At 46.5% G+C, this 27,360-nt stretch overlaps 1 protein-coding gene across 5 annotated transcripts in view; it reads right to left on the bottom strand.

Moving 5' to 3' along the window:
• The window catches only part of LOC126548565 (nonsense-mediated mRNA decay factor SMG7-like), a 125,274-nt gene that overhangs the window by 21,455 nt on the left and 76,459 nt on the right, over positions 1 to 27,360 (bottom strand). For all 5 annotated transcript variants that reach the window (XM_050196793.2, XM_050196796.2, XM_050196794.2 and 2 more), the window contains 3 exons: positions 20,606 to 20,753; positions 7,331 to 7,780; positions 2,270 to 2,396 (listed from right to left, as the gene is read on the bottom strand). In XM_050196793.2, coding sequence (XP_050052750.1) covers positions 2,270 to 2,396; positions 7,331 to 7,780; positions 20,606 to 20,753 — 725 coding nt within the window. The remainder of the gene's footprint in view (positions 1 to 2,269; positions 2,397 to 7,330; positions 7,781 to 20,605; positions 20,754 to 27,360) is intronic.

The raw sequence follows: 27,360 nt of genomic DNA, 5'->3' as shown, positions 1-27,360 counted from the left end.
TTGGAAAACACAAGACAGTTTAGAGCTTTTGTAGCTCAAAGCATGTATTCACTGCTGTGTGCATCACTACCACTGTTACTAGAAATTACTAGACTGTTTTCTTTATATAAAAATAATAAGAGAGTTAAGTTATCGGGTTTTACGTGCCAAAACCACTTTCTCATTATGAAGTACGCCGTAGTGGGGGACTCCGGAAATTCGGACCACCTGGGGTTCTTTATAGTGCACCTAAATCTAAGTACACAACAACAACAAGAGCAACACAAAAAAAAGGAGAGAGAGAGAAGGAGAGAGAGAGAGAGAGAGAAAGTGTGTCTGTTTGTGTGGAGGTAGAATAGTAGCAGTGATGCAAAAGTGTTAAAGAAGTGACTATCGATAGTATTACAATACTTTGCTATTGACAGTGCTCGTGATACTTTTTCACTTCTTGGCTAGTGATATTGCAAAAAATTATGCGATAACTAACCCTCACAAACACTCATTTCACGCAGTTGGGAACAGGAAACTTGATCAACTTTATGTTGCAGAGTTTATACGTGATACATTGCGCGATTTTACATTATTGATAGTGCACTTGATAGTACTATCGATTGTACTATTGGTAGTACACTCTCAATGGTACTATCGATAGCTTTGCATCACTAGATGGCAGCCATCGTCACATATCAGATGGCAGATGCTTGGACACAACCAATATCATGGTTTCTTAAATCACTATCTATGTCAGGCAAGTGTTTCTGTTAAAATTCTGCCCTGATATCTTTCTATAATAGAGTGTCTTGGCTCAACTTTTCAGGTAAAAAGCAAAAAAAAAAGACATTTTTCAGAAAGATTCAGTCTTTCCACCTGCACCACTCCCTTATGCTCCAGGCCCCCAGCACTTGCTCCAAGACTATAATAAAGGCTGATGCCCTGCCCAGAAAAGTTGCACACATCACTGCAGGTTCACATGCTTGGTCGCAGAGCTGGCCTAGTGTTCCCAATTTGCCATGGGAGTCTAGCACAAGTCAAAATGCATACAAATGTAGCAATTAACCCTGCCGAAGAAATACATTGACACTGCTCCAAGTACTTTATGCATCTCACATTACTTAAAGAAAGGGACACTAAAGGCAAATATTTAGTCAAGCTAATGCAATAGATAAAGGCTCGAGAACGTCTAAAGCATCACTATTATTGCAAACAAAGCTTTAGTGATTGAGAAATTGAGGTAAATGCAGGACACGATTCGAGACTCATCCGGGACATTCAAGTACTAGCTCAATGACGTAGGTACTCTTAGTTATAGTTTTGTCACTAGTGCTCAACCAGTCGTAATAAAAAGATAATTGCATCGCATTATAATATGGAAGAAAATGCTACTTGTCCAGTTCTATTTGATTCTTAGAAAAAAACTCATTGACGTTACCTTTGACAACGACACCGGAGGCTGAAAAATTTTGTTTTCGCTCGACTCTGCACCATCTGCGCTTTTGTATTTCAGTAGTTTCCTTATCACATAGTGCTGCTCTGGTTTTGTTGGCTCGAGAAACTCACACAAACTGCATGTAGCAGAGAATTCGATGTCATGTGATGTTGTGGGATGCCCGAATGGTCCATGCCACTTGACGATGAGCAGCTGAAGGGACGAATCCAATGCTCTGTCGTGGCTTGGTTTCTCCATTGCCACGCGTTTTCCTCACCGACGGCAGTAACGTACGGTGATGGCGTAGGCAATGTCACCACTTTCTACTCAGGAGCAGGCTATTTGAATTGCATTAGAGGTATGCGGACCCTTCATAATGCAATTTCCTCTAAAACTAAGTCTTTTCTTGGCATGAAAGAAGTGTTGCAAGGTTTCTGGAATGGTATATAAACAGTCCACATTGACTTAATATTTGCCTTCAGTGTCCTTAAAAGAAACCACTCTTTCACGATTAATGAGTTCCCCATAATCAAACACATTTTTCAAACAAACTGAAAGCCTTTCTTTTTCTTTCTCAGCGCTAGGCAGCATAGAAAACATAAAACACCCATAGACAGGGAAGCAAAAGCTGCATTTAGCTCTTGCAGTTTATTTGTAACATGCATGTAACTAGGCCTTACTCATGACAATAAGAAGCACACTCAGCTAGGAAACCAACCATAATGTATTTGTATAACAGGAACAACCACAAACAAGAAGAAAGAAACAAAAGTTAGGAAGGTCATTGGAAGGGTGGGAAAAGAGCCATTGGCATGGGACTACCATACTGAAATGGAAAAAAAAGTGGGGGCATTTGCTCCAAACCTTCTTTGGCCATGTGGTGCAGACCAGAGGGCCAAGGGGAATTGAACAGTGAGTAAGTGTTTGTTGGTAAGTCAGGCCCTGACGTCTGCGCTGTACCACTTGGGGGCACCACCTGGCAGCCATTGACCTGCACCAGCAAAACATCATGTGCTCTCACTATACAGTGAGGACTCATCACTAAAACAGACAGCCAGCAAACCCAATTGGATGCCAAGTTGTCTGGCAGAGCCCATAATGCAGAACAGAGGCTAATACCGCAGTCACATGCATGCTTTCAATGATGACCGAAACCACAGATCGCTGAAATCAATGAGCCCTGTTGGCTCCATTCCATGAGCTCGCACAAAGGAACCAGTTAAGCCCGCGCACTTCAATGGCCTTTGGTTTCAATGGTCATTGAAAGCGAGCGTGTGTGTGACTGCAGAGTAACTTTTTGGCATCACATGCTAATTCACCCACACACAAGTTATTTAATTAACTCTTCAATTACTTTTACAATTGTCTTTGGAAGGAGAACAACCATCGGCCACAAGAAACTACCAAGTGTTGTGCTGGGGCCAGAAAACAAAGTGTTCAGAATGAATATCAACAGTCAATGTAAGGAGTGCCAGAGCACTGAAAGGGCATTGGATGGCTTCATTGTCACTTACAAGCCAAAGGCTTTTTGTGGCTATTAACATGGCTCATGGTCAGCTCCGATGCCAGTTTTTCTCTAGAATTTTGTATGCACAGTACTACACTGTATTTTTTTTAGAACTAGAAGTTTAGAACTAGTTTTTGTGAATTTATGTGTTGGCTATTAAGCAAGTGTTTTACAGTTAAATCTTTACTTAACGAAGTCGATGGACCAGACAATTACTTTGTTAACTTAAATACTGTATACAGTCTACGCTTGTTACAAAGGACCCATGCACAACAGACTTTTGGATATAACGGACCATATTTCAGCCTTAGTTTGCTCTACCTATTTTAGTAATGCAACGAAGTTCGGTTTTAACGGACCGTGCTACAACGGACTATCAGCTACAGAGGACAAAATTAGTGGCAATTTTTTTAAAAATCGGGTTATAAAACATACTTTTGCCATGTCGACACGGACTGGCAAGTGACACTTGCAAGGGTCAGCCGATGATCCCGGCTGAATATCGTGCGCGTGAGGGAGGAAGGTGGGACGGTAACGCGACGTCTTCTCTCGCGCGCGAGGCACGAGGGGGGGGGGGGAAGTCGAGAGAGAGAGGGGCGGGGGTTCTACTCCAGCTGCTGCTGCTTACAGCGCGGCTGCCATATCTTGAAAGCAATCTGCGATGTAGACAAAGTGCATGTTTGCACAGGTGCAGTATTTTGAAAGCGATCTGCGATATGAACAAAGTGCGCGCCCGCGCGGGCTTCATCTTCAAAACGATCAGTGATGTGGACGAAGTGCGCCCATTGCCGGCAGAATGAAAACATCAGTAATACAATCTGACTGCTCTATTATGTGCAGAGAGTAAGGCTCTTGTATGCTTTCAGCACTCGTTATTATAGAACACCAATTATGCAGAATTTCAGGTAGCTTCGTATGCGCTGTGCTTTCGACATTTAGTTTGCATTGTAGTGAGAGAGGGCATGAAGGTCAATTTGCTCGCTGCTGCTGCTGCGCTTATGTTGCCTAATTTGCTATTGCATTCTCGCTGCTTCGCCTTTCAGGCGAAACTCTTTGTCCAGTCCATGATTAACAACAACAACAACAGGAAAAAAAAAAGAAGAAGAAAAAAAAAGGCAGCGCAGTAGCCTAGTTGGTGGCTACATAGTGGATATGGCATTGTGCTGCTAAACTTGAGCTCACGGGTCCAAACCAGGTTGCAGAATTCGATGAGAACGAAATGGAAAAACACTTGTGTACTTATGTTTAGGTGCACGTTAAAGAACCCCAGGTGATGAGAACTGAACAGGGTGCTTCATAATCATATCACCAGACGTAAAACGCCAGAATTTGTTTAATTAGAAAAATATACAAAAAAAGGAGGTAGCTGCGTCCTTCGGCTTTTTTCAGGGGTGTAAACGAAAAAAATTCTCGAGTCCAATTTCTGAGAAAGAGTCTTGCATTTCATACCTAAATTTAATGCCGCTCCCAACTGTATGTCCGCTCAACTAAGCAGCTTCTGTATTATAAACGGCTGCTTTCAGTTATCCGGTGCACTATAAAAAGAACAATAATGAAGCAATTAAAGGAACCTCATGCCTCACATACATGTAGAGATATTTGTAGATCTAATGTGTTCGTTGAAGAAAGTAAGTGTGGTACCACATTCGGCACTTAGCTTTAATCGGTTGCAGACATGGTGATACTGTCAAAAAAATTTTTTCCTTGCCTGAATAAAGTTAGCAGATTTACAGGCTGCCCCAAAATGGGGCGTTTATATTGAATGGCAGTTGTGAACTTGTTCAGAACCGATTGGCCACCATGCCTTAATTCTCTCAGGAACTGGTGCGCGTCTGTACAACAGCCATGACTCTCCAGCAGCACAATGATTCGAAATAAGAGTCCGCACTTGCATCGGCCCCTCACCTTTGAGACTTCAAAAGTGCTGTTCTGCATTACATTAGAATGGAAACGGCCATTCGATAATTTTTAAAAGTGAATTCTGCAGTCAAATACGATCTGAATAGCAAATACTATTCGATTAAGCTATATGTTTCTACTTCATTTCGCCCGCTGGAACGTTGAAGGAGATTGCCAGACAAGGCATGGCGATTACATTAGTAAAGACTTCCCGGTCTCCCTGATGCAGTCAGAGTACATATGCAATATATTTTCCCTAACACTGTTGTTCATATTAACGTCCAATAATTGCCTTGATTCCTTTTCTTGGAAAGTTGATTGGCTCACCTGGCCTGGTGCAGCTTTTAAAAGAAAAACACTTATTCCGATCGGGAGTTTTCACTTTTTCAATCAGTGCATTTAGAATACTTGATAATTTTTCTCTACATGTATGTCTTTGATAGATATGTCTACGTACCTTTAGATTTACCTAGAAGTGCATTGGTCATCTGTATCTCTTCGTGCCACGCAGTCAATAAACCTGGTTTATTTCACTATAACATTGTTTTCTTTGATCATTATCCCTGATCGGTATTCCACCAACAAGAAGAGTGCGTAAAATGACAAGATATCAATAAAACTGTCTTCCGTAGCTTCATGTTGTAGATAGGCGGCTTTTATGGCAAAACTTATGTGTTACTTTTAAAAAACAGTTAAATATACCAGTTTACGTGGCTAAAACTACAACTGGTACTGGCCTACAAGAGTCGTGGGCACACCAAAGCAAGTAATACCATAAAAAATTTTACTGCACAGAATTTCTGTGAGAAAAACTGGGTGTTCACCAGCGTCCACGCAACGGGCGCATGCTTGCTAGCAGACGATGCACTTGACAACGACAGCAAAATTGAAGACGTCATGTTGTATAACCCATGCTTCAAGTATGTATACGTAGCAAAAAGGTGTCAATATAAATTTGCAGTTGAAATAAAGCACCATTATAAGTGCGTACGCATGCAATGGGTCTCAGTGCCTGCAGCAAAATTAGATTGAATATGCTGTGAAGCACGTGAAGCATGCTGTGAAGCTTCCGCTGCACTACATGGAGCGCTTGGATGCCTTGGAGAAGGATGTCGGCAAGCTTCGCGTAAAGCATGCATGGCTGACAGACAGGCTTTTCTCGTGCAAGCCAGTGAGAAGTATGTGGTGAGATGCTTGTGGCGATCTCTTTTCAGCGTTTCTTTTGGATTTCTTAAGCTGACAGGCTGCCGCGGCATCTTTCTTGTAATTTTTAAAAGGTACCTTTTGGGGCCATCAAAGTGATGCCTCGGCGGTGCTTGCATATCGCTTGCCAGCCGTGACACCTCTTTGCTGTTGTTATAGCAGTGCCATTCTTTAACGCCGACAGCCGCAGCTAGTTACACGGGATTGGAGCGCCCAGGAAGCAGTTAAATGAATGAACACAATCAGCAGCCGAGCCGAGGAAAGTGGTGAGGAGGGCACTGGCCTCCCTGCCTATATAGTTTTTTCATATCTGCTCTGCCATACCCCATTTTGATTTTTTCATGCAACCCGGTTATAACAATGGAATTTTCGTGGCACTTGAATATTGTTATAAGTGGGTTCAACTGTATACCGTGTTCAGAAATTGTTCGATATACAGAATAATTCTATGTAAACGGGTTCGATATAGTGGGGTTCAACTGTATGGCCTACTAAAAGCATGCAGTACACTACCAATGGCACTATGCACCACGCGCTGCAAAAGATAGGTGAAGATGCTAATCGCAATAGGATTGGCGGCGATAGCTGTGAATGCGGTATGTGAGGACCTGGGCGGACTTTTGCTGGTACCGGAATAGACACTGTGTACGTCGTCATTTTCATGTGGGAAGGGCGGCTATATGCCATTCTTAATCGCGCGTGCCTCACGCCTTTTCTTGTTCAGATGGGATCTAGCGGCCGGAAAACGTTTACGATCGCAGTCTGCAGCAGGGAACGGCACCGCGTTTCAGTTATCGCCTGTTGAGTGCGCTGCGCTTCCGATGGCACCACGTGCTGCGAGACAGATAGGCGAAGATGCTTATCGCAATAGGATTGGCGGTGATGCTGTGAATGCCGCGTGCGACGTCCCTGCAGAAGATTTGCTGGCATCGAAATTAGAAACCAAGTGCGCGCCTGCGTTTTCATGCAAGATGGGTGGGCGAGTATTGCAGTGAAGCTGCCGCAACGGGCAGCTATATAATGCTCTCGATCGCGCACGCCTCGCACATTTTTTTTGTTTACATGGGATCTAGTGGCCGGAAAACATATCATACGATCGCACTTTGGCCACGTACTGAACGTTGGTGCCGAAAAACCGTGTTTCCTGAGAACATATGAATCGGTAAAAAATGAGCGCAACTCTACTGGGTAATTTTATGTGTCCTCGATTGTGAACGTTGGCGCTGAGAAAATGTACGTAACAGGAACGTATCAAAGAGGTTCTACTGTATATGAATGTAGCATGTGCCATGCATGCAGTTTTATGAGCTGCTCACTTCCATCAGCTGCTGTGGCATCCAGGGTGGCTGTGATGGGGGTGCCATTGCTGGTGATGGACTCCCCTGGAAAAGGTCAGCAGGACTGTTGGCCACCTTGCTGGGCTCCATGGGCTGTGGCTGCTGTTGCTGTTGTTGCTGCTGCTGTTGTTGCTGTTGTTGCTGTTGCTGCTGTTGCTGCTGTTGCTGCTGGTGCTGTTGCTGATGCTGTTGTTGCTGGCGCAGCAGGTTCTCCAGCTGTGGGGTCACCATGGGCTGGCTGCCCAGATACAGCAGCGGAGGCGGCTGGGGCCCTGCCGTAGGAGCAGCCATGGGGCCCACTGGGGTGGGCACAAAGTAGTTCCACAGGTACGAAGGTCCCATGGTTGGTCCAGCCAAGGCAGGCCCACCACTAACAAATGACGAGGCCTGCTGGGCAGCTGCTGCTTGCTGCCCGACACCACCATCAGCCTAATGGGGAGAGCAGGGCAGAAGAAACATATCAGTGATAATTACACATTTTCCACCCACGGCAGGCTGTCTGCCAAGTTGAAATTTCCAAATTCCCCGAGTTTTCCAGGTTTTTCACGAGTGCCTATGCAAAATTTCCTGAGTGTCGCAGAACTATGTTTTATGTCAAGACGGGCTGAAACCATGTCCCCCGATGCTGTCACTCTCTAGTAAGCATGTGGAAAATAAAAAAAAGAAACAACTTAATCCAGTTTGAATACTAAGGAGTAGTGTTTATTTTATTCAAAAGAGAACAGAAGGCAGGAGTAGTAAAATGCACAGCAAATAAAATGTATTCGAAAAAAAATTGCAAATAGAGTCGGACATTCTCAAATACGAATAAAAAGGAGACGCATACAGAAGCAAATATTTTCAAATATGAGCTATTTCTATCAACTGATAGCAAGCTCAGTGGTATGAGGCCCGAACATTGTCACAATTGAGATTCTCTCTCAAGAGCTTGTAAGTCAACCTCAACTGTCCTGACACTCTCAGCCCGTGCATGAAGCCTCAGTGTTGTGTTTCACTGCTTTAAAGAGTTTATTTTGGTGTGGATGAGGGACACCTGAATCTTGGTGTCAGCCAACACTGTTTTTTGAGCTCAGGCTCCTTCAAAGCAGTGGCAGCACGCTTCCTTTCACATTCATTCCTCAATGCGTAAGTCCATTCTGCTCTCGTCCTCCTTCCGCCGCGTGTTCGCCCCACAGACCATTGGAAGCATCTTCTTGGTCAGTTGTACAGTCAATGTCCAATTTTTCGAACTCCCTAGGGGCCGCGAAAATGTTCAAAACATCGGCCAGTTGGAAAAAGTGAATGCATGTCTTTTACTGCCCTTAACCCTTTCAGGGTCAATGACGTAAATATTGTCACGTGGTGGTGACGTTGAAGAACACAGTAGCAATACTGTGAACGACAAAACTAACTTTTATTGGGCGAACCTGTGCCCACAAAACAGGCTACACTTATAGCACAACGATAGCGGCGAACACGGTCGGCGATCGTCAAAAATCTGATCAGCGGGTCAAGCGCGTCGGCTTTTATACAGCAGTCGTCGAATGTTCCGGACTAATCGTTCGGGCCCGCGTGCCTTCCACAAAGTTCTACACCATTCGCGTCACGCGATGAAATCAGATAACACAAGGTTCGGCGACAACAGACAGCCGGGTAGAAGCATCGATAACTTTCCAGAAACTTCGGATACATGCAGGCGCGTCCCGCGCTGTGCGATTACAGTTGTTAAGCGGCGAAACGTGGTCGCCCGATAAAGAGAAGTACACGTGTCAATACCCCCCTCTTAAAAAGGATTGACCTGATGCTGCAAACAGACGAAAGTAATAAACAAAAGCACTTGTAGCACAGAAACCAAAACAAAAAAAAAGATAAGGAAGTTCGTCAGCGTCCGTAAAAGGGTTTCAGACGAACCACGTGGACCACTTCAGATCGTGCGTGGCGCCGCTGTGAATGCGAAATGCCGTCTGGCACGACCTCATAGTCCAGTGCGCCAATACGTCGGATGACCTTGTAGGGTCCGAAATAGCGTCGCAGTAGTTTCTCACTGAGTCCTCGTCGGCAAATCGGGGTCCATACCCAAACACGGTCGCCGGGCTGGTACTCGACGAAGCGTCGTCGGAGGTTGTAGTGTCGGCTGTCGGTCCTCTGCTGGTTCTTGATCCGCAGGCGGGCGAGCTGTCGGGCTTCTTCGGCGCGCTGGAGGTAGGTAGCGACGTCAAGGTTTTCCTCGTCAGTGACGTGCGGCAGCATGGCATCGTCGTTGGGTTCCTGCCGTAGACCAGCTTGAACGACGTGATCTGTGTTGTTTCTTGCACCGCTGTGTTGTAAGCGAATGTTACGTACGGCAGGACGGCATCCCAGGTCTTATGTTCGACGTCGACGTACATCGCTAGCATGTCGGCGAGGGTCTTATTCAGCCGCTCCGTAAGACCATTCGTTTGCGGGTGGTAGGCCGTTGTTCTTCTGTGCCTTGTCTGGCTGTATTTCAGAATGGCTTGGGTGAGCTCCGCTGTAAAGGCCGTTCCTCTGTCGGTGATGAGGACTTCTGGGGCGCCATGTCGCAGCAGGATGTTTTCGACAAAGAATTTCGCCACTTCGGCTGCGCTACCTTTCGGCAGTGCTTTTGTTTCAGCGAAGCGGGTGAGGTAGTCTGTCGCCACGACGATCCACTTATTTCCGCTTATTGACGTCGGAAAGGGTCCCAGCAATTCCATCCCGATCTGCTGGAATGGTCGGCAAGGAGGCTCGATTGGCTGTAGTAATCCGGCTGGCCTTGTCGGCGGTGTCTTGCGTCGCTGACAGTCTCGGCATGTTCTGACATAACGGGCGACGTCGGCGGTCAGGCGCGGCCAATAATACTTTTCTTGTATCCTCGATGGTGTCCGGGAAAATCCGAGGTGTCCAGCGGTCGGATCGTCATGTAGGGCGTGCAATACTTCTAGACGAAGTCCTGACGGGACAACAAGAAGGTAATTGGCGCGGACTGGTGAGAAGTTCTTCTTCACGAGTAGATTGTTTTGAAGCGTGAAGGAAGATAATCTGTGCTTAAATGCCCTGGGGACAACGTCGGTGTGCCCTTCCAAATATTCGACGAGGCCTTTTAGCTCCGGGTCTGCCCGTTGATGTTCAGCAAAGTCTTCCGCGCTTATCATTCCAAGGAAGGCGTCGTCATTCTCGTCGTCTTGCGGCGGCGGGTCAGTGGGTGCGCGTGATAGGCAATCGGCATCGGAGTGTTTTCGTCCGGACTTGTAGGTTACCGTGATGTCGTATTCTTGTAGTCTGAGGCTCCACCGCGCCAGTCGTCCTGAAGGATCCTTTATATTCGCTAGCCAACACAACGCGTGATGGTCACTGACGACTTTGAATGGCCTGCCATAAAGATAAGAGCGAAATTTAGCTGTAGCCCAAACGATGGCGAGGCATTCCTTTTCGGTCGTAGAATAGTTGCCTTCCGCTTTTGACAGCGACCGGCTAGCGTAAGCTATCACCTGTTCGACTCCGTTTCTTCTCTGGACTAGAACGGCACCGAGGCCTAGGCTACTGGCGTCAGTATGGATTTCTGTATCGGCGTACTCGTCGAAGTGCGCAAGTACCGGCGGTGACTGCATGCGTCGTTTGAGTTCTTCAAAGGCGTCGGCCTGCGGCGTTTCCCACTTGAACTCAACATCACATTTAGTTAGACGTGTCAACGGCTCGGCGATGCGTGAAAAGTCCTTGACAAAGCGCCTGTAGTAGGCACACATGCCAAGGAATCTACGCACTGCCTTCTTGTTGATGGGTTGCGGGAATTGTGCGATGGCAGCTGTTTTTTGCGGGTCTGGACAGACACCAGATTTGCTGATTACGTGGCCTAGGAACAGAAGCTCATCGTAAGCGAACCGGCAATTTCCCGGCTTCAGAGTAAGCCCTGACGACTTGATGGCCTCTAGTACTGTCGCAAGCCGCTTGAGGTGATCGTCGAAATTTCCGGCGAAGACGATGACGTCATCCAAATAAACGAGACAAGTCTGCCACTTCAATCCTGCTAACACCGTGTCCATGACGCGCTGGAACGTTGCAGGCGCTGAGCACAGTCCGAATGGCATAACCTTGAACTCGTAGAGGCCGTCTGGGGTGATAAAGGCAGTCTTTTCGCGATCTCTTTCGTCGACTTCTATTTGCCAATAGCCAGACTTGAGGTCCATCGACGAGAAGTATTTAGCGTTGCAGAGCCGATCCAATGCGTCGTCTATTCGTGGGAGGGGGTATACGTCCTTCTTCGTGATGTTGTTCAGACGACGATAATCGAGGCAGAAACATAGGGTTCCGTCTTTTTTCTTTACCAGGACAACAGGGGATGCCCACGGGCTTTTCAACAGCTGGATGATGTCGTTGCGCAGCATTTCGTCGACTTGTTCTCTTATAGCTGCACGTTCTCGCGGCGAAACTCGGTAAAGGCTCTGGCGGAGTGGTCGAGCGCACTCCTCGGTGATTATGTGATGCTTGGCGACTGGTGTTTGTCGAATCCTCGATGACGTCGAAAAGCAGCCTTTGTATCGTTGGAGCAGACTTCTGAGCTGCTGTTGCTTAATCACGGGGAGACTTGGATTAATGTCGTAGTCTGGTTCGGGAACCATCGTCGTCGGGGTAGATGCGGCGAAATTCGAGAGGACAAACGCATTACTGGTTTCCAGAATTGCCTCGATGTACGCGATCGTTGTGCCCTTGTTGATGTGCTTGAACTCTTGGCTGAAGTTTGTCAGCAACACTTCAGTTTTCCCTCCATGCAGTCAAGCGATCCGCCTTGCCACGCAAATTTCACGGTCTAGCAGTAGACGTTGGTCGCCTTCGATGACGCCTTCCATGTCAGCGGGTGTTTCGGTGCCGACCGAAATAACAATGCTCGAGCGAGGCGGGATGCTCACTTGATCTTCGAGAACACTCAAGGCGTGGTGACTACGAAAGCTCTCCGGCGGTATCGCTTGATCTTCCGACAGCGTTATCGATTTTGACTTCAGGTCTATGATTGCGCCGTGTTGGTTAAGGAAGTCCATGCCGAGAATGACGTCTCATGAACACTGTTGGAGGATAACGAAGGTGGCAGGGTAAGTCCGGTCATGAACAGTTATTCTTGCCGTGCAGATTCCAGTCGGTGTAATGAGGTGTCCTCCAGCGGTACGAATTTGGGGGCCCTCCCATGCAGTCTTAACCTTCTTCAACTGGGCGGCGATGTGTCCACTCATTACGGAGTAATCGGCCCCTGTGTCGACTGGGGCAGTGACTGCGTGGCCGTCGAGAAGTACGTCGAGGTCGGTGGTTCTTTGTCTGGCGTTGCAGTTGGGTCTTGGCGTCGGATCACGGCTGCGTCGCGTTGAACTGAAGCGGGAACGTCGCGTCGTCAAGCAGTCTTTCGTCGGTGTAGTCTTGGCTTCCTGGCTTCGTCGGGACGGCAGCGTGTCGTCATTAGGTCGTCGAGATGGTTTCTTCGTCTTCGTCGGCGGTGGAGGATCTTCGTCAGTTCGACGAACAGCAACCGCACCTCCATCGGTTGCTGCTTTTAGTTTTCCGGATATGGGCTCGCTGACCGGCCCCGGGCTGGGCCAGTGTATGGACGGCGTTGCGGCGACAGGTAGCGGCCTGGTGATGGCGAACGCGACGGTCGTCGAGAGCTCCACTGAGTAGCGGCGAGGTAGTCAGCGATATCGTGAGGGCGTTAACCTTGCTGCGGGCGCGGAGCGTTGACGGCGAGACCTTGCAGTCCCATCTCCCGGTATGGGCATCAGCGATACACATGGCCGGCTTCTCCGCAGTGATAGCACAGCGGGCGGTGCTCGGGGGCTCGCCAAATGTCCGTCTTCCTCGCGTAGATGCGCTGGGCGACGGGTGGGCGTGCTGGCGGCGGACGACGGAATTGCGTCGTTGCAGGGCCCTGGCATGGTCGCGGAGGGGGACCTTGACGGCGTGCGACGGCGGCGTATGTCATCGCTTCTGGCTGGGGCTGCGGTTATTGTGGTTGCAGCTCGGGAACTCCAAGCGATCGGTCCACCTCTTCTTTCACGATGTCGGCGATCGAAGCCACTTGGGGCTGCGACGAAGGCAGGACCTTGCGCAGTTCTTCGCGCACAATGGCCCTGATGGTCTCCTGAAGGTAGTCCGAATCCAGTCCTTGGATAGCGTTGCGGCGTGAGCCCCTGGCGGTTATATTGCCGGGTGCACATCTCCAGAGTTTTCTCGATCGTCGATGCCTCTGCAGAAAACTCAGCTAAGGTCTTCGGTGGGTTACGAATAAGTCCTGCGAAAAGTTCTTGCTTGACACCCCGCATCAGGAAGCGGACTTTTTTCTCCTCTGACATTTCCGGGTCGGCGTGCCGGAAAAGACGGGCCATCTCCTCCTTGAAGATCGCGATCGTCTCGTTTGGCAGCTGCACTCTGGTTTCTAGTAGTGCTTGGGCTCGCTCTTTTCGCACGACGCTTGTAAACGTTTGCAAGAAGCCGCTTTGGAACAGGTCCCACGTCGTTAAGGTGGCTTCTCGATTCTCGAACCAGGTCCTGGCGGCGTCTTCCAGTGCGAAATAGACATGCCGCAGCTTGTCTTCGCTGTCCCAACTGTTAAACGTAGCGACCCTCTCATACGTCTCGAGCCAGGTTTCCGGGTCCTCGAATGTTGATCTGTGGAACGTTGGAGGTTCCCTGGGCTGCTGCAGCACGATGGGGGACGCTGGGGCTGCCATTGGGGTTGCCTTGGCCACAATCTTCTTGGTCTTCTCAGGTAGAAGTCCGTGCTCCGGGGGCAGCTGTTGAAGACGGCGGCTTGCTCGATGCTCCGGGACTACGTTGGTGTTCTCTTTGCGGTCCGGGCTTTGATCACGGCTTGTCGGGGGCGTCCGGTACATGAACGAAAAGCACCTCCACCAGATGTCACGTGGTGGTGACGTTGAAGAACACAGTAGCAATACTGTGAACGACAAAACTAACTTTTATTGGGCGAACCTGTGCCCACAAAACAGGCTACACTTATAGCACAACGATAGCGGCGAACACGGTCGGCGATCGTTGAAAATCTGATCAGCGGGTCAAGCGCGTCGGCTTTTATACAGCAGTCGTCGAATGTTCCAGACTAATCGTTCGGGCCCGCGTGCCTTCCACAAAGTTCTACACCATTCGCGTCATGCGATGAAATCAGATAACACAAGGTTCGGCGACAACAGACAACCGGGTAGAAGCATCGATAACTTTCCAGAAACTTCGGATACATGCAGGCGCATCCCGCGCTGTGCGATTACAGTTAAGCGGCGAAACGTGGTCGCCTGATAAAGATAAGTACACGTGTCAATATACAGTGCCGCGAGCAAGTCCAAAATGGTTGATGCCGTATATTTACGGTGCCGTCTGTACGTTTAAAATGCGCGCCAATTTTCTAACTTTTTCTTTTCTGCCAAGTGCTTCCACTATGTGGGAATACAGGGAATTTCTTTCTCACACTTCCCTCTATTGGTTTTCGTTGCATGGTTTGTTTTAGAGCTAGTTTGCTCCGGCACGTCTATATATTACCGCTCACGCATCGGTGCGCGCGGCCGGGCGGCGGTTTGGGTTTTGTTTCGCAGGCGGTTTCGGCTTCTTACACTCACAAAACTGATGGCTATCTCGTTACTAATCGCTCAAAGGGCGACTGCCTGTTTCTCGCTCGTTTAGTGCTCACAGGGGTTCACATAGGAAGGATGCTGCTGTGCATGCGTTTCCTTTCCTTTTCTTTTTTTGGAGACTCGCGACAACTAATTGCCTCTGGTTGGTGATACGATGAAGATTAGCGGAAGTTTGTCACACATTTTGCTTTTTTGACAGGCACACAACCGCACAGTTTTCTTGAGTGCACTCACCTACGCAGTTTGATTATGCTATGGACATAAATATTAGTCTAAGAACAGGAATATTTGAGACTTGCAAAATATTCTCGTGTGTGCATTTTCTAAGCCTTGAACTATGTGTATAACAATGTATCAAATTTTTAATTCTTACAAGTTTATTTCCTTTTTTGTATTGTTGTTATTTATAAATAAACAGTACATATATACCAACGTGAAATATTTTTTTCTCACTTTATGGTCACTCTAGAAAAATTAAGGTAAATTTTTCCGAAATAGGTCCCTCAGTAGAATTGGAATCTGCAATAAAAGAAATCAACCCTGGGCGGTCGCATATGGCGAAAGAAATCGACCCTGAAAGGGTTAAGGGCTCAAACCGCCACAGGCACATTCGAAAAAGCTCTGAAGGCCTGTCGGTACATGTATTAGGCATATTGGTGCCCGTACTGCGACAGGAGATACCCGGTGCATACGTGTATAATTATGGAACACATACTGTGTCCCATGGCAATTGCCCCTTCTCGTGCTTGTTATGCTTCACCGCAATAATTTTGCGCATGATTCACCAAGTAACATTTCTGTACAGAGGCAAAGCTGACTTTTGGGAACTTGCATTATGCAATGCACCATGCTTTCAGAGCTTCGAAGCCAATGGCGAGGACCACAAAGGCAGAGTCGGTGCCATTGCTGACAGCGGCGAATTCTTTCAATGAAAAAAACACGGCACCCAACAGCAAGAAGTTTAAAAGCAAACGTCGAAGCTGCTAAGCCTCGCGTTACTGCAGTAGTGGCTACGGCTACCAGTGGATCTGCGTGCGAGAGCGCAGCGGCGGCTTTGATTAATGCCGTTTCGGACCTGCAGCCACGACAGAAAGTCTGGAAAATCGGACGGCGAAGGGTTCTTGCGTCCGAAATTTCAGACGTTCTGATACATTGACTGTATGGTGTACGTGGTGGCGCCGCGAAGACGTCCAAATTATCAGGCATCCGGAAAGTCTGTCGTTGCCTGTACACTGGCAACTCCTCCAGCCGACGACAGGGCGTTAAAGAGGATTCGTTACGATTCCTGTCTGTTACTCGAGCCGGCATTACCGAGACTTTCGTTTCCTTTCAATAAAATTACAGCTAATTTTCCCTGATATAAGCACAAATTCCCTGAGTTTTCCCTGAGTTTTCCCTGAGTTTTCCCTGAGTTTTTCCAGAGTACTCAAAATCTCCGAGAATTCCCAGTTTTCCCAGTTGGTAGACACCCTGCACGGAGCACAAGTGTTGCAATATTTCTGGCTTCAAGAAACTCTGATGGCTTTTCAGAAAATTCCAACAACTCTCTCTCTCCCTGCTGTATCCCTCTATCCAGATATGCATGCATTGAGCTGAGCTACAAAATCTTTAAAGGGACACTAAAGGTACCGTATCTACTCGCATAACGATCACACTTTCTTGTCATAAAAATTGCTGCAAATTCAGGGGTGCGATCATTACGCGGGTTAAATTTCCTGCGAAAAGAAACATTTTTTTTTGCATCCCACGTTTGCTGTGGGGTGACAACAGGTCAACAACCAGGTGGCTGCTGCTGTAACAGTGCGGGGCACCAAAACAAAAATTTTGGCCGGCGGAGCAAGCTGAACGTGCCGACTGCGATTTTTTTCCTTTTCGTGAGTACATTACGCGCATTGAAACAGTTTCTTCCGTTTCAGTAATGAATAATATTGTTAATATCGGCAACTCTGCGGCAATAACGTAGCCATGTCCACTTTGAGGGGACAGAAACAGAGATGGGCGTGCTTAGCTGCCAGTGACATAGAAACACATGGTGGGTATGCTGTGGAAACTGCGGCACTTGTCTTCACTACTATCCTAATACGGCACGTTTCCGCTAAGGGTGGGTGAATATCTTAGCTGTGTTACAAATGTCGGCATATGAATAGGGTACACTTCTAATGTATCAGTGTAAACGTGGCTACTATCGTTGCCGCTCACAATTTGTTGCGTGCCCACGAGTGCAGACGAGAAGAATTGAAAGGCGCCTTTTTTGCTGTTGTTGACCGCAACCATTATAAAGCCTACAAATAATAAAGCCACGGCAAGTTTAGTTGTAGCTTTTTTTCTTTTTTTGGAAAGTGATGGAAAGTGGAAAGTGATGAAAGGAATAAAATGGGGCATCTGCTTAAGAATGTTTGCTGCGTGCAGACCATTTGGTATGCCTTGAAGAGTCGTTCGCGTAGCATTCGACAGCATTCAACAGATGGTAAGCGCGATCATCATTAGCTAGACTTGGCACACGAACTATCGCTGTGGCAAGTTCAGGGTGCGATCATTACACGGGAAAGAAAAAAATTTGAATTTTGACGACAAAATTCAGGGGTGCGATCATTACGCGAGTGCGATCTTTATGCAAGTAGATACGGTAAATATTAAGTCAAACCAAAGTGATAGATTAGCACTCGACAGCGTTTAAGGCGTCAATATTATTGCGAACAGAGCTTTCGCAATAGAGGAATCTAGGTAAATGCAGGACACACTTAGACACTCTCTTGGGACATTCAAGTACTAGCTCTATGACGAAGGCACTTCTCATATTTTTCACTACTACTCAACCACTCGTAGTAAAGAGATTATTGCATTGCATTATAAGCTGAAAGAAAATGCTACTTGTCCGATTCTATTTGATATTTAGAAAAAAGAACTTGTTGACATTACCCATGACATTGGTGCGCACAGCAAAGGTTTCATTTTCCCCACATTGCACCACCCGCACTTTCACGTTGCAGTAGTTTCGTTATCGTGCAGTGTTGGGCTGGCTTTGCTGGCTCGCGTGACTCACACAAACTTTAAGTAGAAGAGAATGTGATGTCCATGATGATGATGATGATGTGTGGTGTTTTATGGCGCAAGGGCCAGGTTTGGCCAAAGAGTGCCATGACAAGTGGTAGTGTTAACGATGTATTATGGAAGATGTGACTTGGCTGTAAAGTGGCCTAAAAATAGTCGCTGTAAAGTGCGTAAAATCTACGTGCTATAAAATTATGGCGATGACTAATGACGAATACTATGAACATTAAAATCGATCGTAGACGAATGATGCATTGTTTAAAATATGCGAGATGTTAAATTGCTTACAGCACTACTGCCTCGCCAGAGCCCTTGAACCACAAGGGCCTAGAGGCATGTGCTATTCAAAATAATTATCACAGCGGCATCCTCTGAAGAGAGGAAGCGCTACGAACGTGTGGGGCAAATAACATGCAATACAACATCTTTCAAAAAACCTAGGACGGCGTTGGTGTCAAAGAGTGGTTCTGGACCAAGTAACATAACAGGGTGAAGGGGGATGTGCTGCCGGTATGCTAAGAGAAAATGTTTCTTTCTTTCAGATTCGGCTTCCCGACACTCCAGTAGGACGTGGAGAACGGTCAGCCTCTCCCCGCATCTACCACAGTTTGGAGGCTCGTTTCCCGTGAGTAAAAAGTTGTGTGCCAAAAGTGTGTCCTATTCTTAGACGGCAGAATAGGACATCTGTCCGGCGGGATTTTGTTACAGGAGGCCAGAAACCTAATTGTGGCTTTATTACATGCAGTTTATTATTTATTTCTTCGTCCCACATGCGTTGCCAGTGGTTTCGTAGTTTCCTTCTTAAGAAAGGCTTCAGGTCTGTGACAGGGACCGAAGCAGTTGGATTAACTGCATGCAATGAAGTTGATGTGGCCATCTGGTCGGCTAGAACGTTTCCCTCGATGCCCCTATGTCCAGGTACCCAGCATATAATCACATGTTGGTTAGATATATATGCTTTACACAGTGCGAATGTGATGTCCGTGTGATGTCGCAGGATTCCCGAGCGGTCCACATCACTTGACTAAGAGAAGCTGCAGCAGCGAATCCAACGCTCTGTCTTGGCTCGGTTTCTCGATGGCTGTGCATTTGCGTTTTGTGCAAAAAACTGTAGTTGTTTCTCGGCCACCGTTTTACTCACCGACGGCAGTAAAAGGGGTGATGGCGTATGCAACGTCACCACTCCTTGTTTGGGGGTGGGCGATGTGAATTGCGCTAAAGGGATGCAGACCCTTCAGATGCAATTTTTCTTGTAAACTACCCAAGTCTTTTCTTGGCACTAAACAAGCGCTGCGAGGTTTCAGGAATGGTATTTTAACAGTCCATGTTGACTTAGTATTTGCCTTTAGTGTCCCTTTAACCAAATGTTTATACTAAATTAAATGATTATGTGAGATTCAAAGACACAAAAATAAAATTGATGACAGCCCACATACGACTACAACACTGAGCAGCTACATTTTCCAGCAGACCAGACAGTTAGGTTAGTTGGTAAAGCATTGGATAGGGCCGAGGGGGTGTAGCGCAGCTCAAATATGTAAAACTAGCTAGCTTCAATGCTAGAGATGAATTTCAAACAGTGCAATTAAAGTAAAACCTCGTTAATTCAGGTAATTTGTGCTCATTCTCTGGTCCTGGCAGGCCCATATACATTATTTAATAGAATCAAGGTCTCATAATTGTGACGTATTTGGCCACAAATCGGTTAATTCAGACGATCCACTTGCGCGGCATGCGGAAAGGGCTGCAATTGTGCAAAGGAAAAGAGCAATAGCGCCGGTAGTACCGAACTAAACCGAAGTGGCGGAGTGCACATCGTTTCAGAGTCCACACTACTGCCTGCTTGTCCCAATAACTATTTTCGCTAGTGAGCTGGTTGCCAACAGATTGTTCATCCATTGCGATGAAGCTGGCGCTCTTCATCTTTAATAGCTTCCGCCGTGTCGGTGACATTGCGCACGCAGCCATTGCAGTGAGTCAAAATGATGTTACTGTTTGCTGCAAGAACTGTAGATGAAGCTGCAATTGCTATCGACATGATCACGGATGGCGACGACGCAGTTTTGAAGGCACGCAGTGGACGCGCGCACACAACTACTGTTTGCCACAACTGCTGTGGATGCGACTGTGGTCATTACCGGCGCGATCACAGATGGTGACTACGCAGGTAAGAAGGCATGCAGCTGGCGTAGTGTTACGTGTGGCGGTAAAAGCAAGAATTAGGGCCATAAAGGTACAAGTAGGCACGAAGCATTTCGGCATTCCAGTTGTTCATGTACAATTTCTGCTGATGACTATGATGATGTGGACTCTGCCATTTTGTTTTGTTTGGATGCTAGCACTGTTTTTACACTTTTGCATTGCACATTTGCGGTGCTCGCTAAGTTCCAAGAGTTGTCGAAATTACCAGTATGTGGTCAAGTAAGTCCAGATTAACAAGAGTTTGATTCCATTAAGTAATGTATACAGCAACCAGGACCAGAAGACAAGTCCAAATTATCCAATTTTCAGAATTAACGAGGGTAAAATTAACATGGTTTGACCATATAGTAACACCAAGGCATAAAATCATTACTTTCGGTTTAGCAATGTGTCAGCCTACCAAGCTGAAGTGTGGTTGTGGCTGTGGTGGTGGCATTGGAGCAACCCCTGGGTCAAAGGTGAGAGGAGCAGCAGGCCCATTCAGGGGCTGCCCATTGGCTGTAGGGGGCAGATGAAAGCTCACACGGCTGCCGCTGCTGCTTGTACGCCTGCAAATAACAAGGCAGACATGAGGTACTTGGCATCAGGATGTCTGTTTTATTTGCTGGTACCTCAAGGGCCCCACCAAGGGGATATTAAATGCTGGAAAAGATTCAGGGCACTGCTTTCCGAATTTGATATGACAAATATATATTACCTTTAATAACAGCTGCACTTGAAGACACTTCGTGTGACCTCGAAGAAAGGTTCACTAAATTGACGGCCTTACATGAGCATTTACAAGACATCATAGTAAGAGACAGTTCAATTTCACGGCCTGAGCCCTCTCGTACCACCAAGAATGTGGTGTCTCTCGGTGGTCTAATCTTCCTTTGTGTAATTGTCTTGTACTTCGTCATCACTAATACTGCTTCACCTTTCAGGCAAAATTGCAGCCTCTCTTCTTTTTTCCCTTCTTTTACTGTGAGTCCGAGTATAAGCGCTGCTGTGCATGACTGCTATTGATTCCGATTTTGAGTGAATCCAGCTTGCCGTCATTTTGGTTATTGAGTGAATTATATATATTTATGACCTCTGCATGCAAGTAGTGATGTTTCCATCCCTCATAAATGTTGTAAATTATTAGAAGAGTTGTTTCCCTTTTTTTTAATGAGTAGTTAGCATTGCTTACTGGAAAGAGAAGCAACACGGATGCACATATCATTCACATGCATTTCCCACTTCGTTGATTACAAGGCTCTGCCGAAGGGGTCACTGAAGTCTGCAGGTGTCTTTCAGGGCCAGAAAAGGTTGCTAAGCAATCTGAAGCAAAGTGAACATACCTTAGCATATTTATTCTCTAGTTGGAAGGGGAAACTATGCAAGACGAGGACAAGGAAAGAACGACAACTCATTCTCTAGGCATAGACTATCCATACCATAAGAAGTAATTGTTAGTTGGCTACCTCCTTCTTTTTAAAAAAATGTAATAAACATTGTCCTGTGTATTTATTTAAATATATTGTGTCTGTGCATGGTGTTTTACAGTGGAAATATTAAAAAAATGTTGAAGTGAGAAAATATAGATGAGGTAGCGGCCGCTGGTGCTTTTAATGCACTTGTCCTCCTATTGTCAGGCTTTACAGAAATAAAGTGAAAGTATGAATTAAAAGCCAGACATGTCGTGCCAACAATAATGCAGTAAGCTTTTAGCCAAAAAAAAAAAAATCTTAAGTGAAAAGATAGAGGCAGCTCAAAAGAAACCTCAACTCAAATGATGTGGGTGACAGAACTCTGGTAATGACACTATTAGGGGGGGGGGGAGGGCACAGGCTTCTGCAACCCCCTCTCCCGGTTTTGCAGAAATGCTGAGAGCATTTCTACAAAAATGCCTGCAGTTTAGATATTTCTGAATTATTACTACAAATGTTTGCAGCAAAACGTGCAGTGAACCACAAATTAGGAATATAAAAACATTTTTGAGTGAGTGTAGTTTAGGGCCTTTTACAGTGATAAGCAAGTTGCAAAAAAATTGGACAACTGCAAAAAGTACTGAATTTTCCATACCGGATGTTCTCTAATCTGTACAGAATGTCTAAAAATCATTTGTGGCAGATAGCACAACTCTAGACCTCGAGTTGGATTACTCAAAAAGGCAGACATAACTTGCATAAGAAAATAGACTAACAGACGCATAAATAGACACAACTTTCACCTGTGAATGAAACATGAAACGTATGCCAGGAATTCAAATTTGTGCCAGCCAATAGAGGTGTTTCCTGTGCGCACATGGCAGCAGTAATTAATCGTGATGCTAGTTTTAAGTATTTTCACTTACTTTTGCTTTAATTTTTTTCACAGTGAAATATGGCGGTGAAGCTATCTGAAGCTCTGATCTTTTTCAGCAGTATCAAGATGTCAGCGTTGTGTCAATATAAAGCCGCACAGCAGTGCGACGGCACCTCCCGAAGCCTGATTTTCTAACATTTTTGTTGATAGCAAACCAAAAAAGTGCCATTTTCGCTAACTCTACTTCACATTTCTTTCTAAGATTTCCCCATGCAACGAGTACCTGAGGACTGCAGGAAAACAAATAAAGATAGAAAATTTTGACTAAACCAACCGTTAACAGTCCCCCCTCAAAGGGGTTGACAGTCAAATGGAATGGTGGGCAGTAAACAGGAGCAGAGGGTGGAATTTCCCCCGCTGCCCACTGTGGGGAGAACCCTGGGTTCTCCTGAAAGGAAGTTTTACAATCTTTGGCATATAGATTCCTTCAATGAAGACCATAATCTCAGCAAGGCTTAGCCACAAGACCTCTGATGTGGCTGCCGATTTGTCAATGATGCGAGATGCTTTTGCAGACATCCAAATACGTCCAGCTAAAGCCTTGGCAATCTTCCAGACTCTTTATGCAGAGTTGTGAGGACCACCCATTATAATAGCAGTCTTAACTCACTCAGCCCTAAATCCAAACTATAGTTGTCAAACACAGCATCTAAGGTATAAAAACTGGCAAGGTGAATGTAGCACAGTCATGAAGTATGAAAGACATGTCGGAATTCAAGCTCTTGCTGGGGTAAGAGGGCGAAGTGAATTAAAGACAAAGCATGATAAAGGAAAGAACAGTGTTGACAGGTGTTCTGTTCTGTTGGATGGAAGAGCTACTAATGATGGCAACAAGCACACACAACAGATCTCAAGTTGAAGAGCAGAGTTCAATCTAGAGGTCCTCATGCCAGACTAATGATGGCACAGAGATGAGCTAACTGGAAACTGGGGACTGCAGCTGTCAACCTCTGCCAAAGCTGCTGCACGGGAGGCAGTCAAGGCCTGCGGGATGCATTCAATGCATCGCCAACCGTTTCTACACATTGGAAGGAATGATTTAGAAAGAGCTAGAATATTAAATATACAGTCAACTTACGTTAATCAGACCCTGATGGGACCATCGGAATCGGTTGAATTATCCGGCAGGTCAATTTAAACAAGATGCAGAAAAAATGGCAAAGCACACACATTTGACAATTGATTTCGTCATATTTATCCGATTGTAATATGCACCCCACAAACAGGCACATATTGGGGGGGGGGCCTCCCAATATGTGCCTGTTTTCTATGCGTCCAAAGTAGAAAACTAACCTACAAATGATATTAAAGATCCTAAACAAAGTTGAAACTTAATGCACACTCGATTCTTTAGTGAAAAAATGAGTAAGGGTGCTGCACCATGGCGGACAGTACTCTAAAGTCAGCTTCACCGCACATTTTTTTCAAAAGTAAGCTTCACCGCGGTACAGTCGAGTTAAACGCTAAAGCATGCTATACACCCCAAAGGAGGTTTTGGTTTTTGCATTTGACTCGGCCCAATTTTCTTCAAAAAGAAAAGGAGCACATTAGAATCGAGTAACTAGCTTAACCAGACATTGTGGGCTACCCTTATTGCTTGAATATTTTCCTAGGGCAGGCCATAATTGACGTTTTCGATGGGAGATGGCAGTGTGTTCAATGCAGCAATTGTCCCCTAAGCTCTGCCGAGACAGATGCTGCCACTAAATGCGTCATTGTTGGGGTCACTATAGGGGGGCCATGCATGTGCATGCCGACTGGTAAAATTCAAGTTACCCGCCGAAGGCCGGACCTTCAGCTTTGTTCGAATTAACCGGAGTCGAATTAGAGTCGAATTAGAGGAAGTTTAGACAGTCATTTCGTTCCTTTTTTTTTTCTGGCATTAAACTGTCCTTTTCAGTGTCAAGCTTGGAACAATCACCAGGATATGTCGACGGCCACATCAAGCATTACTAGTTCTCGATACATAACAGATGTATAACACTTGGAATGGGTGATCACATAGATTCCAAATCAAAGTGATAATTCCCTTTGTTCCTTTATCATGTGGCATGACTGGTATCCACATACAGCTTTTCAGCACCAAAGTCATAATTCTCTTTGTGCCTTATCACATGGCATGAGTCGGTATGAGTGGTATGCACTCCAGAGACTTCTGTGATAATGCCCTCTATCATATGGACCAAATGGTATGCACAGGGGCTCTGAACCACTTTTTCTCGAAGTGATAAAATGCCTTTGAAGTTATGGTAGGCTATTTCAGAAATACTTTACTGCAAAAAGTACTTCCATGTGTTCAGCAGAAGCGGAGCTGTTGGCAATCCCACTCCCTTCGAGGCGTCTTCACACCTTCTTCAATGCCTTGCGCTGCAAAGGCTACGGCGGAGCGTGCCTGCAAGGCTCCGCCTACTGAAAGTTACTGTGGCATGGAGTTCAAATTTGATTTTGGATCTACACGTAGATGGCACTGCTTTCGATTATGGTGCCTACGATGCACCAAACGTAAGCCAAATGCAGTTGTCCTTAGAGAGTAGCAGTGCGGTTAGTAGTGTACTCGTCATGGCATCCCGTGCAGCTTGCCGCAGTACCTACGCTATGTAGCAGACTGCAGCTACATGCAACTGTAGTACGCATGCGCACCGTTTGCTTTGTGCATGACAGGGCTTGAGTGCTTGCTCGCGCTCATATGCTCCAGTCTGGCCGTGCTACGTGGTGCAGACTGGCCTTGTCCTGTGGCAGCTTGACTGACGGATAGTAGCCACATGCAATTTGCTTATTTTGAAGTGCTATCGATAGCTCAATACGAAGCAAAGTCTGCCAAGGCATCTAACCAGGAGCAGCCAGGAGTGAGTGCACGCTGGCAAGCGTACATGTAGTCTGACCCGAGTTTCGCATGGTTAGAGGCTTGTTCAGAGTTCAAAACTAGTCGAAATTAGAGAGACCCAATGGCCATGACACCGATAGGTAGGGTGGCCAAAATTTAGTTCCTACGCGGGCGGCTGTGGCCGAGTGTGAACAAATGATAGCTTCTTCCGCAAGTATGCACCTATTACTGAAATTGAAAAGCCATATTTTCCTTACTTCAGCCTGTTAATTAAACTGCACTGATGCAAACACGCTTCTTGGTTGATGTCAGCTATTGGCCAATATCAGCTGCGTATGGGAATTTGCTATATTATGAAATGAAGTGTCTAGAAAAGAGTGCAGAGCAGGCTTCTGTTAAAAAGAGAGTGTTTGAGAGAAAAGCGACTTCGCACTTCGCTTAAAAGCTCCATGTGCCGCACATGACTGCAAAACTTGGCTGATGTTCACAGCAGCATATGCTATATGTGGGCTAAGTTTTTTCACCAAGCTCAAGGGTTGTTTCAGGACCCCTTTAAGCTCCAAGCTAATAAGGGCCTCAGGCCATCACATGGTGTTAGTGCTGTATGCAGACAGTTCTTTAGGACACCACTGCCAAGTGTGCCCAATGCAATGCTCTAGTGGCAGCCCACACCATAGGATAGCATGCTGACCCTAATTGTGCACACATAGATCTACACACAAACAATGCACAATGAGCACCTCTCTTAGCACACAGTGATGTACAGGCTCGTCCACTCTTAGGGTGAACACGGCTCACCGTGGCCGCGCTCCGAGGGGCGCCAGTGCGTCCGGCGCGGCGGCGCATCGCAGCAAAGCGGCGCAGGCGCACACAGACCTCGGGGAGGCGCTTCGCGTCGTCTGCTACAGCACTGGAGCGCGCAGCTCTGGCTTTGCTGTAAAGTACGCATCGCTAGACCCAGGTGATTGAGCAACCGAGGCGGCGTTGCGGGAAGGCGCACTTCACTAACTGGAGCATTTTCCATCTGGCTTGGTCTACAGGTTGTGAACAGCCTGCTTAATTAATATACATATACCACTCAAGCTGCCAATAAGCAGCTTTTACCTTGGCCCCCTCCATTTGCTTGTAAATGGGCACAAATAAAATGAAATGACATGAAATGAAATGACATTAACAGAAACAAGCTTCTCACCCCATAAATCACTTCGGATGTTTTTGATAAGTGATCAGTGTAAAAATACAGTCATTTTTTGCGCTCTTTATTAGGTTGGGGCGTAGAGGCGACGCTTGATAGTCGTGTCAGAGACGTTACCCAGCCTGAGGCTGTTCTTAATTTCCCGAATGGTGGAGGTCGGGTTTGCAGCAGCCGCCGCAACAATGGTCATGGGTTCAGCTTCAGTGGTCACTTTTTGCCGTGCTTTACGGGAAGCATCCGCAATTCTTTAATCCTTCTTGTAAGCCTTGATGATTCGATTCACAGTTTTCAGTGGCCTTTTTGTCATCTCCGATATAACGCGTTGAGAATAGTTTTTTAGGCACAGATCTACAATGCGTCGCCTTTCTTTTTCCGGTACCCGCGACATGGCTAGTTTCCGAAAGTGCACAGGGGAAATAAAATTATCCTGCACTGTTAAAGCGATTTTATCGCTGAAGTGCCATGGCAACCAGCAACCGAACAAAATGCAATTCACCATGCAAGTCGACAGAAATGCATTTAATGGAAACACCTCTGGTGTCTTTCGATTTGACGAGTCATCCCAGAATCTTTAACTCGTGAGCGGCCAGTCACTCACTTGAGCAGCCGTGGCTGCACCGCATCGTCATATTATGCTAAGATGGGGTAGCGTGACCTAAGCAAAAAAAAAAAAAAGGGGGGGGGGGGGGGGGAGGGGGCTCGGTGGTAGATCCGGCTGACGCCCATGGTCAGTTAAAAAGTAGACTGGCCCGACCACAGCAATATGGCTTGAGCCGGGCTTGGCTTTTACAAATGTCGAGCCCGTTTG

The sequence above is a fragment of the Dermacentor andersoni genome, chromosome 1 (genome assembly GCF_023375885.2).
Source record: "Dermacentor andersoni chromosome 1, qqDerAnde1_hic_scaffold, whole genome shotgun sequence".
Taxonomy (NCBI): Eukaryota; Metazoa; Arthropoda; class Arachnida; order Ixodida; family Ixodidae; genus Dermacentor; species Dermacentor andersoni.
This window is presented reverse-complemented; position numbering and strand designations above follow the sequence as displayed.